Source organism: Cervus canadensis, chromosome 28, assembly GCF_019320065.1.
Source record: "Cervus canadensis isolate Bull #8, Minnesota chromosome 28, ASM1932006v1, whole genome shotgun sequence".
Classification (NCBI taxonomy): Eukaryota; Metazoa; Chordata; class Mammalia; order Artiodactyla; family Cervidae; genus Cervus; species Cervus canadensis.
This window is the reverse complement of record NC_057413.1, coordinates 40703600-40717579: the sequence shown is the minus strand read 5'-3', so window position 1 is coordinate 40717579 and position 13980 is coordinate 40703600. Positions and strand designations below refer to the sequence as shown.

General features: G+C 50.9%; 1 protein-coding gene and 1 long non-coding RNA gene across 12 annotated transcripts in view; one reads left to right on the top strand and one right to left on the bottom strand.

Moving 5' to 3' along the window:
- The window catches only part of LOC122429075, a 57658-nt gene that overhangs the window by 27928 nt on the left and 15750 nt on the right, over positions 1-13980 (top strand). For 2 of the 7 annotated variants that reach the window (XR_006265920.1, XR_006265915.1), the window contains one exon: positions 1809-2609. The exons of the other annotated variants lie outside the window; for them this stretch is intronic. This is a non-coding gene — a long non-coding RNA (uncharacterized LOC122429075). Of the gene's footprint in view, positions 1-1808; positions 2610-13980 lie in introns of those variants that run through there. 7 annotated transcript variants of the gene reach the window in all.
- The window catches only part of SCUBE3 (signal peptide, CUB domain and EGF like domain containing 3), a 35834-nt gene that overhangs the window by 19590 nt on the left and 2264 nt on the right, over positions 1-13980 (bottom strand). For all 5 annotated transcript variants that reach the window (XM_043449207.1, XM_043449205.1, XM_043449206.1 and 2 more), the window contains exons 2-4: positions 3011-3133; positions 1920-2045; positions 164-298 (exon numbers count right to left, since the gene is read on the bottom strand). In XM_043449207.1, coding sequence (XP_043305142.1) covers positions 164-298; positions 1920-2045; positions 3011-3133 — 384 coding nt within the window. The remainder of the gene's footprint in view (positions 1-163; positions 299-1919; positions 2046-3010; positions 3134-13980) is intronic.

Below are 13980 nucleotides of genomic sequence, written 5' to 3'. Positions count from 1 at the left end.
CCACAGAGCCCTTAGGGTATGACTGGTTCAGGAACAAAAGGGGCAGCGGAGGGAAACCTGGGGGTACTGAGGGAGGGCTCCTGAGCAGATGGAGAGAGGAGCGTGGTGGTTCGGGGCCGCGCCCCCACCCCCCACCCCCCACCCCCTCCAGCCACAGGCTGACCTTCCGGCCGCTGGATGCAGGTGTGCTGGTTGTCGCTGAGGAAGAAGCCCTCCCGGCAGTGGCACTCGTAGCTGCCCATCATGTTGACACAGCTTTGCTGACAGCCGCCGTTGCCCTCGGCACACTCGTCCACATCTGCGCGGGACAGGTGGCTGGTGAGGCTGCCAGTGCAGCCGGGCCTCCCGTGAAATCCAGCACCCAGCCGGAGGCCAGGCAGTTCTCACACCCCACTGCCACCCTCAGGGGGCGGCAAGTGGGGAGGCGACATGCGAGAATGGCCCACTCAGGGGAAGACATGCCTCTTTTTCCCTCACCTGTTGAAACTGGGTCTGAAGGCAGAGGAGATCAGGAAAGGAGGCAGAGCGAGAGGAGCAGAGATGAAGACAAGGATGGAGGTTGGTCAGGGGCAAGACCTGTGAGCAGTTGGCAGTGATGAGCAGCCAGGGAGTCGGGGCTCTGTGTGCGGGGAGAGCTCTGGCAATGGTGCTGAGGTTGAAGGGGGCGGGTGGGGAAAGGTAGTGAGCCTCAACTCACTGTGGGGCAGGGACCACTTCTGTGGAGGGACCATGGCCCTGTCCTTCCTCCCTTTCTCCCATGCCTGGGCTTGCTGCCACATTCCCTAGCCTTTCTCCTATTTTGGTTTAACAAAACAAAGTCTGGTAGCTTGGCGGAGAGGGATGGGGAAAGAGCTGCCAGGCCACACCCTAATTACCAACCCCAAATCACCATCCCCAGGCTCATCCCAGGGCTCCCGTTTCAATGCTCTGACTCCATCTCATGCTTCTTACTACCCTCCTAAGTTCATAGTCCTTCTCTGTTTTCCTTGGTGCAGGAGGCATCAGGGAGAGGGACCCAAAAGGACCAATCTAGCTCCAAAGGAACCTGACTCCTTAGGGCCTTCTCTTCCCCTCCTCTCTGCTGAGCCCCAAAACCCTGTCCTTCACTCTTCTGGCCAAGGGAAGAGGGGCCCAGACCTAGCAGGCTCCTGCCTGAGGAGTGCACCTGGGGAGGAAAAGCCACGGAGGCGTCCCTGGTTTGCCTTGTTCGCGTCCCATCTCCTACGCCCCTGACTTCTCCCCATCCCTGCCTTCCTATCTGACCCTGTCCTACATTCCGCCCTTCTGTTTGCTCCCTTCTAGTCCAACCTTGTGATTTTGTGACTCTAGCCAAGTTCTTTCCTACAATTTGCAGTGGAGAAACTGAGGCCCAGGGCATGGATGACTTATACAGGGTTCCCCTAAAAGCTAAAGGTTAATAAGACTTTGAACCCTAACCCTAAGGTTAGGGAAGCATCATCACCATCATTATTCCTCCTGTTTTCTGAGCACTTTGCATGTCCTAAGGATGGTACAGGGCTCTTTACACACATTGTGTCATCACACTGCAGCCCTCTGGGTGGTTATTACCACCCCTGTTGCCCAAGTCTGCACGGCGAGCAAGCAGCAGAGCCAGGGTCTGTCTGGAGCCAAACCACCTTCCCACCATGCTCCACCCGCTGTGACTAAGCCCACTATTGTCATCTCCTGGCCCTTCCCCTGAGAACACTTTGAAGCAGCATCTCTTTAATGTTTTTCATTCAGAAGGATTTTTTCATCCTCAGCATCTTGTCTCAAAGGGGAGGCTGACCTTGTTTTCTATTTTGTAGGAATGCAGCTTTTCGTTTACTTTTCCTGTAGTGCCTGAGAATGGGAAATGCTGAAAACATCTCCTTCTCCACAAGACATCCCCTGCCCACATCCCTTCAACCCTCGCTCACCCAGACAGTTGTGTCCATCATGTGCCAGGTGGAATCCGTCATAGCAGGTGCATCGGTAATTGCCAGGGATGTTGACACAGTCGTGCACACAACCTGCATTATCCTCCCGTTCACACTCATCCACATCTGTGGGCAAATAGTTGAGGCAGCTGGACCCACCTGCGTGCCCTGGGCTCAGCTTTATGGTGTTTTTTTAAAAAATATAAAACCTCTGTGTGTGTGTGTGTGTGTGCTTGTATGTATCTCTGTTTCCATAGTTACTTTCATAGCCTACAAACTATTTTGCATTTAGCTATTTTCATCTAAACTTCAGTCATAAACATTTTTACATTTCCATCAGATCTTTCCAATTATCACTGGACATGGTTGCAAAATATTCCATTATGTTGCTACATCATAACTTATTAATCCCTTTTTTCTATTGTTAGATTCCTTCCATTTATTTTGCTCTCATAAATGCATGAAAAACATCTCTTGTATATTGTTTCTTTGAATTTCCTTTGAATAAGTTCCTAAATATGAAATTCCTGGGTTGGAGGGTATAAATGACTTCAAGATTCCTGCTAGGTATGACAAAATCACTTTTCAATTTATAATGTCACCAGGAATTAATGAGTATACCTTGTCTATTGAAGTCTTAACCAACACAGAAGGTCATAAATTTAAAATAACATCTCAAGACTGCTTTAATTTGCATTGCTTTAATTATGAGGAGATGTGTTTGTTTATAGTATGAACTTGCCCTAGGGTAAATTGTCTGTTCTCATTCTCTTTGGGCATGGCGTAAGGGTCTAAAGACAGAGGTTCCAATAGCAGGGAACCTGAGGCCTTAGTCCCGTGATCCTGATCCCCTCACCCAGTCAGGTTGTATGGCTGTGAACTGTTCCCACCCGGGCCTGAGCGTGTATATATGGTGTCTTTGTGCAAATTAGAAAACGATACCCTCTCTGGGAAGGAGTTGCTTTCCTCTAGCCCCGTCCCCACGCCAGCAGGGAGTGCAGGGCTTCATGCACGGCGTGGCCAACAGAGAGCGGGGGCACGGCTTCCCCCTCTGGCAGCTCCCCCTTCTCCAGGTACCCTCCCAGCCTCACCTTTGCAGTGTTTACCATCCCCCGTGTAGCCAGACTTGCAGATGCACTTGTACGACCGTGGGGTGTTCTGGCAGATGGCGTCGATGTGGCAGTTGTCGGTCCCTTCCACACACTCGTCCACATCTGGCAGGGGCAGAAGGGACACGTGAGACCCTCTCGGTGCCTTCCAAGGGGTATCTTGAAGGTGGTTCCTTGGGGCAAAATCCCCTCTCCTCTACAATAGACAGCAACCCCTCCAGAAGCATGTGGCCTCCCACACCTCTCTGATTTCAGAGTGGGCTGACCCTGTAATTTCAGGAATTCAGAAAGAACCCCCACTCCCCTCAAAAATACTTAATCCATAATGACAACTGAAATTCCATCATTTGAAACACTCCTCTTTGGTTTAAAAACAAACAAAAAACCCTTGGACTGGGTAGGTAGCACACTTAACTTGATTAGAAACTTTCAACCTAGGGTGAATTAGTTTACCTTTCTGAGAAGCAGGCTTAAAGGGAGGGGCAGAGAAAGGCATGAGGACAGTGGCCTCTGGGCAAGTGGCAGTGTCCAGTGACTGCTGGTAATTAAAGGAGGAAGAAAGGGAGACGGGGCATCTGAGGAATCTTCCTCTGCCTCACAGTTGTTTGAGACCAGGCCTGCTCCCACTTGCCCACCATGGCGCCAAGAATCTTTAAAGGAGAGAAGCTCCATCCCGGAAGATTTGCCGAGGCCCCTGTGCTGTCAGCAGCAGAGGGACTAGGAGCTGGCAGGGGCTGGCACCAGCAACCCGAAGCCTGATAAGTGCAGTCTTTGCAGCTCTCCAGCTGACTCATCCAGGCCCATCCATCCCGCCACCCTGAGTGCTTTCATCTAACCCCAGGTACACCTTGCTCTGACACGAGGTGCTCCTCACAGAGCTATGCTGAAGAAGGGGCCACCCAAGACCTGGACGATGTTCAGAAAGGACACAGGAGAGAGAATAATTTATCACCTTTGGGCAAAGACTGCAGCTTCTGGGGCAATGTTATGATGCCCATAAAGCTGAACTGAAATAGGGGGAAATGTTTCAGCCAAAATGCTTTATAACTAAAGGCTGTAGCGGTTCAGAGATGACTCAGCCCAGCCAAGAGGAGAAACACATGAGTAACGCGAAGCAGGATATGTTTGAGTGCCACGAGGGCATTAGAATAAGGAAAGGGGCTGCACATCAGAGTCAGCTCTCCTAGGAGATGCCCAAGTGCCACCCCCAGAAATGCTGGTCAGCTGGTCTGGGCCGAAACGTGGTCATCAGTAGGCTTCTAAAGCTACCTAGGTGAGTCTATATGCAGCCAGGCTTGAGAATCTCCACTATAGAGAAGATCAGAAGAGGAAGAGACCACTTCCAGCTGTGAACTGGGAAAACCCAGGATAGTGTAGCAACCTGCAAGAAAAAATTTTTTTTTCTTTTACTTGCAGAAAATGATCATAACTTCCAAGTGTGATCTGTGGGCCACAGAATTGCTTAGCTTTTGTTAAAATGCAGGTTCTAAGGCTCGATTGCTGACCTACTGAATCTAAATCCTTAAGGTGCCTGATATATTTTTTACTGAATGAATGAATGGACCAGTAATTGCTCCAATGTATAGACACCCATGAGTCCTAGCTTGAAACAGTTATCTGTTATCTTTTATTTCAAGTACTTCAGGGGCAGGACTGAGGCTTCCTAGGGCTAAGAAGAGAACTGAAATTTGGAAGAGTGCTCTCAAACACCTGCCTCAAGTCTTCTGGGCTTCTGTTCAGCTCTGCACTCTACCCTCCAACTCTCTTTGACCCCTCTGCACAGCCCACCACGCCCAGTGACTTAATTGCTGTAATTCACATTTATTTATTCTTCACCTCCCTCAGGCTCTGCAGTGATGGTGTCTGCCTGCTGGTCTACCCTAGGAAGTTACCCCAAAGTCAATGGATGGAGAGGAGGGGGGCACAGAATTCTAGTTCATGGGAGAGGGCAAAAGGGACCTCTTTAGACAGTAAGAGGCTGCATGGAGAATCAGTCTGTCCAACTGATGAAGAGAAAGTGGTACTAAGAAACACTCTGTTGTAGAAAGAGCCTAAGTTCTGGAATTAGTTCAGTCCCAAATTCAAATTCAGCCCTGCCACTCAGTAGGAAGGGTTTTCCGATTCTCTTATTTCTTCATCTTTAATGTAGGGCTGCCTTCTCATGAGAGGCTATGAACAGTTGATGAGATAATTTGTGTAAAGTACCTAATAAAGTATTTAGTAAATATTAGGTTCCTAATACATGGAAGCTTGAGATGATAAGTATAAAATCATTGGTTCAGACAATAGATGCTCTAAGACTATGCTGTCTCAGATAGTAGCCACTAGGTACATTGGGGGTATTTTAAATCTAAATTAATTTAAAGTTCGGCCCCAGGCTAAATGCTCAATAGCTATATGTGGCTAAAGGCTACCATAGTGGACAGCACAGGTATGGAACGTTTCCAACAGCACAGGAGGTTCTATTGGAACCTTATTCATCTCTAGGAGTTCTGAATGAGAAATACCCTGGGCCTAAGTAGGCCAAAAAAACTCTTTGGAGTGGGACTCAAGTTTGAGTTTTGGAAGCTGGGTAAGTGTTAGAGGGGAAAGGAAATTTCAAGTGTAGTTAGATGCATGAAGAAAGACAAGGCACTCTGAGGTCCAAGTCCTTATTCTCTGTCCCCACATTTATTTGCATGTGCCCCCACGGTGGAGAAAATATCTTTTAACAACTAATTCCAATCTTGGAATCCAAAGTTTGAGATGTTCTTGTCAGGTCCCCTCTCTACTCTGGTAACCCTTGTGAGTCTCAGAGGCAGGAGCAGAGCACAGGGCAATCCCAGTGACTAAAAACCATCCTGTTACCCTGCTTTGAGCCCCTCGTGTGCTTCTCCATCCCTTCCCCAGCAGCCCGCAGGGCACCTTGGAAACTCATCAGGAAGCTCCTCCTCTGGGGCCATCTTAGGGATATCCGCCTGTCTCTGAATCATCTGGGGCTTTACAACAGTCCACGTCTGCTCCTGGTTCTCTCCTCTGCTGCTGATTCAGTGCTTGCAGGTACTAGAGTGGATCCTGATGCTGACTGCAGCAAACCCGGGCCTCCTGGACGAGCCTTTAGACCCTTCGGGCAGTTGGGCTTTTCCTGCCATCTAACCCACCCCCACCCATTCTCGGCACATGATACTTGCCCTCTGCAACACCAAACCCTTCAGTTCCTTCCCACACATTTGCACTTCTCATTTTTTGCATTTGAGATGCAGTCCTTTCTTTTTTCTTGTAGACGCACTGTTCCCAACTTTCCAAACCCAGCTCAAAAATTGTCTTCCCAAAAGCTCTTCCTCGTAAGCCCTATTCTCAGTGAGTCCCCGGTCTGAGGAGACTGGGTTTGCCTCGGCTCACTGCAGCTACCACTGACTTGCTCTGCTAGCGCTTCCAAGTCATCTTGGTGGTGTGTTCACCTCTCCTCACTTGACTGGCTACTGACTGAGGAAGGGACCCTTCAACTATTTGGAAGGAATATTTTGCAGCAGAACAATCCTAAAACAGAGTTCTGAAATACAGCCCCAAATCATATCCAGTGTCTCCATTTGCCAGCCCATTCTTTCAACGCTCCCTACTCTCCCCCCCCAATCTGCCCACTCACAACCTGTCCTGTAGGGATCCCTTCAGCACGCATGGGCACAGTCTCATCTTAGTTCATTCTCTCAGGGTGCAGGGGTTTATGAGCTGGCCTGACAAACCAGAGGGTGCTGTTGGGTGGGGATTGGTTTAGACCAGTGGCTGCACCCTGGGGTTCCCCTTTTAAAAATGTGGTCACTCTCTTAGACCAGCTGCATCGGGATCTCCAGGGTGAGGCTGGACTGCTGTCTGTCTTCCTTTCTCAACTCAGATAATGTGATAGACTATTTGCCCAAGCCAGCAAGAGACCAGGGACAACAACACGACAGAGTATTTGAGAAAAGGGGTTCTGGAGTGAGGCTGTGTCTGTTCAGATGCCAGCTGCATGTCTGTGTGGTCCTGGGCCAGCCTCTGAGCTTACCTGCTCCTTCCTCTGTAGATGGGAATAATGATATAGCACCTGGTCATGGGGCCACCAGGAACATCAAATGAGTTAATACCTGGCAAGTACTTAGTACTGCAGTGCAGGCATACAGTAAGTGCTCAGTAAAGGCTTGTTATTTTTATTCCTTCTCTCCAACCTTCCCCACAGTATCCTTTCTGATTCCCTGTCCTCTCCCCCAGTCCCCTTATCAAAGCCCCATTAGAGGCCTGGTGTGGGGAGATGCAGCCCCAGGGGCACACGTGATAGAACAGGGAATCTGGGGAGACATATCCTTGGGGGCATCTGCGTCACTGCCTGCTCCGCCTGTGCTGGTTCGGGAGCAGGGCGAAGTGGGTGAGAGGCCAGTTGGGAAGCACAAAGCTGCCCTCCACAGTCCTTTGTAAAGGCACTTCTTTGGTGCCCTTACCCCAGCTTCAGGCACCGGGCTGGCTCACATGCTCAATTAGGGGAAAGTGGCGGCTGCAGAGACACTACAGAGCCAAGACCTCCCTGCCACCCTCTCCCGGCACGAACGCACAGGTCTGTCACGGCAGCAGCTTCTCCCTGCACCATCCGACGTCTCTTCTGGATTTGCTTCAGCACCTAGCAGAGCATTCCATAAATTCTGATAAATGTAGGGAGGAGGGATGGGATGAGGCAGGGAATACAAGGGTTAGAAAGGACTAGAAAACATGAAGTATTATGACACAGGCAGCCCTAAGATTCCCTTCTGAGGGTGGGGATGTGTACCCTAAAAGGCAAGCAGGAAGACCCCTCAAGGAAACACTTTGTCTACTTCAAAATTTTGCCAAGGTCCAGCTCTGGAATAACCACCACCGAAATGGGCAGGAATGCAGGCTGCAGATAAGCAGATGCCTGTAGGTAGAGTCTCCTCCACCTTTAGGTTACTACCGTGGTTACCTTACTAAACTCAGAGGGGCTGGGGGCAGTTGTGGATACGTTTGCTGGGCCCAGTGAGAAGGTCCAGAGCAGCTTGCTTGATGCCCTCACGTGCTCACATGGCTGTGGCATCCTTCCTGCCCAGCCAGGATAGCCCAAGATGTGTGCCGGGTCTGCCTCATCCCTCTATTTTCCTCTCCTGAGATGCCTTCGAACCTCACTTATCACTGAGGACCAGTGCAGGTGCCCCTGCTGGGAAGCTGCCTTTGACTGTGGTAGCCTTCTCTAGTTTATCCTTTCTCTTCACTCTGGAGATTTTACTGTCAGCTTCTCTCATCTGACCAGTCACGGTCTTGTACAGATACCTCTTATATACTCCATATACCATTATTTAACTTTTGGTTTCTGTGTATTATCTTCCAAAGGAAGCAGTGAGCTCCCTGAGGCCATGGCTTCTGAATCTCTGAAACCTGTACTGCAGCTAGAACAGAGCTGAGCACATTCATGCAACAATTCAACAAACAGCATTTGCAACATGCCAAGCACTGCGCTAGGCGCTGGGCGTTCAGCAGTGAACAAGACAGACTAATATAGTGAAAGCACTTAGTGAATATTTGCTAAACAGGTGTGTAGATGGATGGATAGAAGAATGGGTTGTGGGTGAGTGACTGAGCTCTATATTTTAGCATCTTTTCTATGTTTCTGTAGAGAAAAAATTCATTTCTTTACTCTTCTGCAACCCTATAGCTGTTCTGGGTAGAAGACAATCCCAAGGAATTTAGTCCTAAGTTAAGGGTAGGAAGACAGGAAACTCAGAGAAGGGAAGATACCCACTTAAAGGCATCTATTTGGCTGTGCTGAGGTAAGAAGAGCTCGGGACCGGCAAATTTAAGATAGGATTTCTGGGGAATCCTACAGAATTCACAGGACCTCAGGGTTTTCAGATGTTACCTGGGGCTTCTCAAACATCTCTTCAGTGCATCCTAGTTAGATGGATGTTCCCTAGCCTCCGTGCTAACACCCGATGACAGGGTACCAGGGGCCACGGTTCCATTGCCACTCCCTGTCAGTTCTCTTACCCTCTCCTCCATGTTGCCTCGATGCCCAAGCAACATTCAGAGTAGAATGAGCCCAGGTATTGCCCATGGTACCCTAACCTGCGACGTGTGCACATCTGCTCCACCTCTAGATCAGCTAGGGAATCTGGGCAAGCCTGGCTCCCCAGCTCTGGCTTATCAGGCCGTCTTCCCAATTTGGAACTGGGATGTGACCGCAGCTGGATTCTGGGCCCATCCTCAGCCTGGACAAAGTCCAGGCAGGGGTGAGGAGGCCTGGAAAGAGCCCAGAAACCACACAGATGACCCCACGGGCAGAGAGTACAGAGCACTTTCTTCTTTTTAAAAAGTACATTTCCCTCTTATCCAAGCTTAGCCTGCTCAACTGAAGAGCCAGGGAAAGCAGTTGGTGTTTGGCAACTGGAGAGGTGCAGGGCTGAGCCTGACAGGTCCTACCTGATCCCCAGCCCAGCTCCTTGCTTATTTGAATATGCCCCAAGATGGACAAGAATTTTCTCCCTTTCAGTGTGGGCTAAGCCCACCACCCTGAGTCAGAGGTCTTTAGAGGATGGGTAGAGTGGAGGGGAGTGGGAGTGGAGAGGAAAGAACAGAACACTGGAGAGGGAGTCAAGCAGCGGGCAGAGTCCCTGTTTCGTGATGATCAGTCTTATCTCTCCAAATTGATGTGGAAAATAACAAGATAAACGATGATGTCAGATGATGTTTAATTCCGGTAAAGGCCTTTCACTTAGGTCATTTCATGTGATCCTCAAACAGTCCTGTCTGTCACTGACTAGATGAGAAACAAGCCCAGAGATGATATCTTGGGGAAGAGAAAACAGCCAGTGTCAGAAAACCCCGGTTTTCTGGCCCCCAGTCTGGTGTCGTCTCACTGCACACTGCCTTTTATAAACACATGAGGGAGAGATGCATGCCTTAGCTGTCACTGAGGCCTCCCCCACCACCCACTCCAGCTCAGCACTTGGTTCAGTATGAAGCAAGCATCCACTCCAGAACCATGGAATGGCCTGGAACTATTACTAGGATGCTCCTAGGGGGAAGTCAGCAGTAGGCATGCAGGTCCTTCCCAGCTTTGGGCACGGGGGCAGCTGGGAGGAGGGCAGGGCTGGGTGTGGGCAGGGAGGGCACTGGCTGCACCGTGGTGGGCACAGACGGCGTTGCCGTGAGGAGGGGCGGGCGGCGCGGCCGTGGGCAGGTGTCTCCTGCACTCGGACTCACTAGACTGGGCCAAGCAGCTGGTTAGAAACAAAAACAAACACCAGGGATACAGGTTCCTGCTGTTAACAGCTTCAAACCGCCAGAGGAAAACTCCAAATAAATATAATTAGAAACTTGTAAAAACGTCCTCTCTGTAAACCTGCTCCCCAGGGTCTATGCTTTAAGCACCCCGCTTCTTCCTCCTCCCCGCCCAAGCCCACATATCCTGACACTCCACCTTCTTCCAGGGATCCCTCAGATCTGTTTCCTTATTTTGGATCTCCTCGCCAGCCCAGCACCTCCTGCCCAGGTCTGTCCTCAGCTTGTTGCCATTGCTGACCAGATGCAGACAGCCCCTGGCCTGGGGCTCTGAAACCCAAACCCCACAGTTCTCTAGGGCCCTGGTTTCAGCCACAGGGAAAGCACAGGTAAGAGTGAGGGCCATCGTACCCTGTTTCAGGGGCGTCTGTCCACCTGCAGAGCCAAAACGCAAACCCAATGGCAACTACAGAGCAGCGCCGCGGCCCAAAAAGGGGAGATATGTAGGCTGGAGGAGTGCAGAGAGGGCTCATCTCGGAACTGAGAATCCAGGGTGTGGGACCCAGGACTGGGGCCGTGGGGCCTGGCCCGGCTAGTCTTCAGTTCCCAGAACAGAAGCATTTCAGCTCTACTTCTCAATGCTGTTGGATACACACACATTTACACACATAGAAGCGCACGTTTGTGCTGCAGGGGCTGTTTCCAAGGGAAATACCCCCACTTAAGGACACAGTAGGAACTAGCAGGTACATGGGGCCCCGGGAAACTGGGCCGGAGGACGTAGACTTGGCAGGGAACCGTGAAGCAGGACTCGGGGAGAAAATGGCATGAGATTCAGGAAAGGAGCCTGGGGAGGCCCCCCTGCAGGACAGGGGCTTGCTATAGTATCTTTTACCTTCAGCAGGAAGGATTTCTTCCCCCCCCTCCCCCCAGCAGGAAGGATTTTGAAGAGATGCATAATCTCAGAGATGAAAAGGACCCTACTAATACTCTCGTCCATTTTATAAGTGAGGAGGAGAATTTCAGTTATTTCCTCAAAGGGCCCAATTCCCGGGCTCTGCATTTACCTAAATCCACTGGTACCTGCCATAGTCCCCACCCCCTGCCTGGCAGGGCTGGCAGTACGTGGGCATGAAACGAACAGAATGCGCAGTCTGGTGACAGAGGGGCCAAAGGGGGCAAGCGGAGGGTCCACGTTCCCTCTCGGCACAGGCAACCAGCTCCCCCACCCCTCAAACACCTCTGGGTTGGCAGCTATATCACTTCCCCCCGCAAGGATCGGCAGTCCCTCTGTTTCCAGACTCCTGTCTAATAGCTGAGCCCGAAGAAGCTGTCCCCAGGTCTGGGCCTCTTGCGGGCACTGCCAGCCTCAGAGCAGCTCCGCAGTTTCCAGCCCTGACAGGGACTCTTTCTTATTAGCGGTCATGTGCTAGGGGTATGGGCCGTCAACAGGGGCCCACACCCCAACACGAGGGGACCGTGCCCGGGGCAGGGCCTGGGGTGCGTTCAGGCAGCAACTCTTCACCTCCGTCTTCACAGGAGGGTCTGAAGCCATCTGCTCCCTTCCCCCACACCCAGTTCAAGGCACGGGACCAAGCCATTCCACTTCTTCACTTCTCCAATGAAAACAAAATGCACATTGCCTGCTTCCTTTTTCCTCTCACCGGAGCACTGCGCACACATGCACACACACGCACACACACACCCTGGGTCATGCACACGCAAGCTCACACACCCTAGTGAGTGCACACCACACATTCTCAAACTCACACCCAGAGCTGGCTCCTTTTACAACAGGTCCCAGCTATTCACATCTCAAACCGGTTCTCATGCTCTCAGATTGCTGAAGGTTTCAGGAAACAATCTCACTGAGGGGTTGCTGATAACTTTTTCTCTGCCTGTAGTGATTCTGGCTCCTGTGTCTTCCTGTCCCCTCTCTCTCACCCCACCCAGCAGAGACTCGGGAGATGAGAGGTAGGAAGGGGAAAAGTTCTCCCCTGGCTGTGAGCTTTCCCCATCCCCCTAGGGGACATGTCACTGAGAGAAGAGAGGTCAAAGGGATTCCTGAGGAATTTCTAAGCAGTCCACCCCCCTTCTCCACCCTCTGGAAAAATGAGGGGTGGGGGTCAGGCTTAAAGGGATGATCAGGCTCCAAGGGTTGGGGCTGACTCTCCCTTTTTCTCCCCCGCGTGGCCTGGCTGGGGCACGGCAACAGCCAGCGGCCCACAGGGCCACCCTCACCCGCTGACACGGTTATAGTTTTCATTTTGTATTTTGGAGGGAGGGGCTAGGAGGAACAGTCCCCTCACTGTAAGAGCCAGCCACAGGAGCCCAGGGAAGCAGGGAGGAGAGGAAACAGCCACATTAAAGAGGAAGAGAGGGGTGGGGGGAAGCAAGAGAGAGACACACTTACAGCCAGACAGAGACTCGGAGAGACGCACCGAGACAGGGAGACACTGTGTGCTGCCGGATACGCGCTCCCAGTCCCAGCTACGCTGTTACCTGGGAGCTCTAAAATACGACCTTATCAAAATTCTGTCCCTAATGAGGAGAGAAAACAACCAGGTAAACTAAATGTCCAGGCTGGCGCGCCCTGCCACCCTGGGGACAAGTCTTCCCCAGGAGACCTTTTCATTCAGCTGTAACCTGAGCCCCGTGCAAGGATTAGGTCTTTTTTAACCACTGCTGCACACCATCCCCCTTAAAAAAAAAAAAAAAAAAGGCAAAGCAAATTAATGCTTTTAAGTTAACAATTATCCTGGTTATCCAGTCTGTCTACTTTAAAATACACAGACAGGCACTTGAAAAACACTCAAAACCATGTACCCTCATGCTCACTCATTCCTAGTCACAGAAGCTTACCCAGCCACTCGTCCATACCAGCTCTCAAAGACACTAAAACATCTATATACATGCTTAGCAAGGAAGTGACAACAGACACATACACCCAAGTATGTCACCTGTGGGTAATCGTGGTAGACCTCACACGCATGCACGCACGCACACACACGTTCACCTGCACACTCAGGGCTCCCTTCTGTGTCCCTCCCCTCCTCTCCAGTCCACACCACTTTGGTTCTCCCTCTGGTGAATCTCTCAAGAATAGAGACAGAGGCCCAGATATCCCCAGTGCTATAGTAACTCTTGACAAGATACTTGCCAAGGTTATTTGTATTTTAAAGACCCTCTAGAGCTTCATTTGAAAGCATGTGGCATTCAAGGCACACCTTCTGGCACTGGTAAGATCTTGGAGGTATGTTTGAGGGCCAGGGATGGCCACAGCTCTGCCTATGGGTAAGGCTGCCCTGCCCGCTCATTAACCATCCTTTCTGCAACACTAGCATGCAGATCTGGGACCAAAGATGTCCCACAAACCCAGCAAACCTGTCGTTAGGCAACTCTAGTAGACCAGGTTGACAAATGTCCTGAATAGTAGGGTTAAAGGTGACTGGCTTGGAATTTATGCCCAGCTAGACTCTGGGGTCAAAAGGAGGGAAGATGCCAAGCTAACTGCAGCCCAGACAGATCAAGTGAGGCCCGAGTGTGAGCTCAGCAGGGGGCAACACTAGAGTCTGGAAGTTCCTTGAGGGCAGGGGTCTCCACTCTGTGTTTCCCACAGCAGTAGCAGAAGCAGCAGGATGAAATGAAAGAGGGAGCCCTAAAGTGCTCCGGAGAGATTCTATGTCCCTCTGTCCCTGAAGGATAGTTGATCTCCC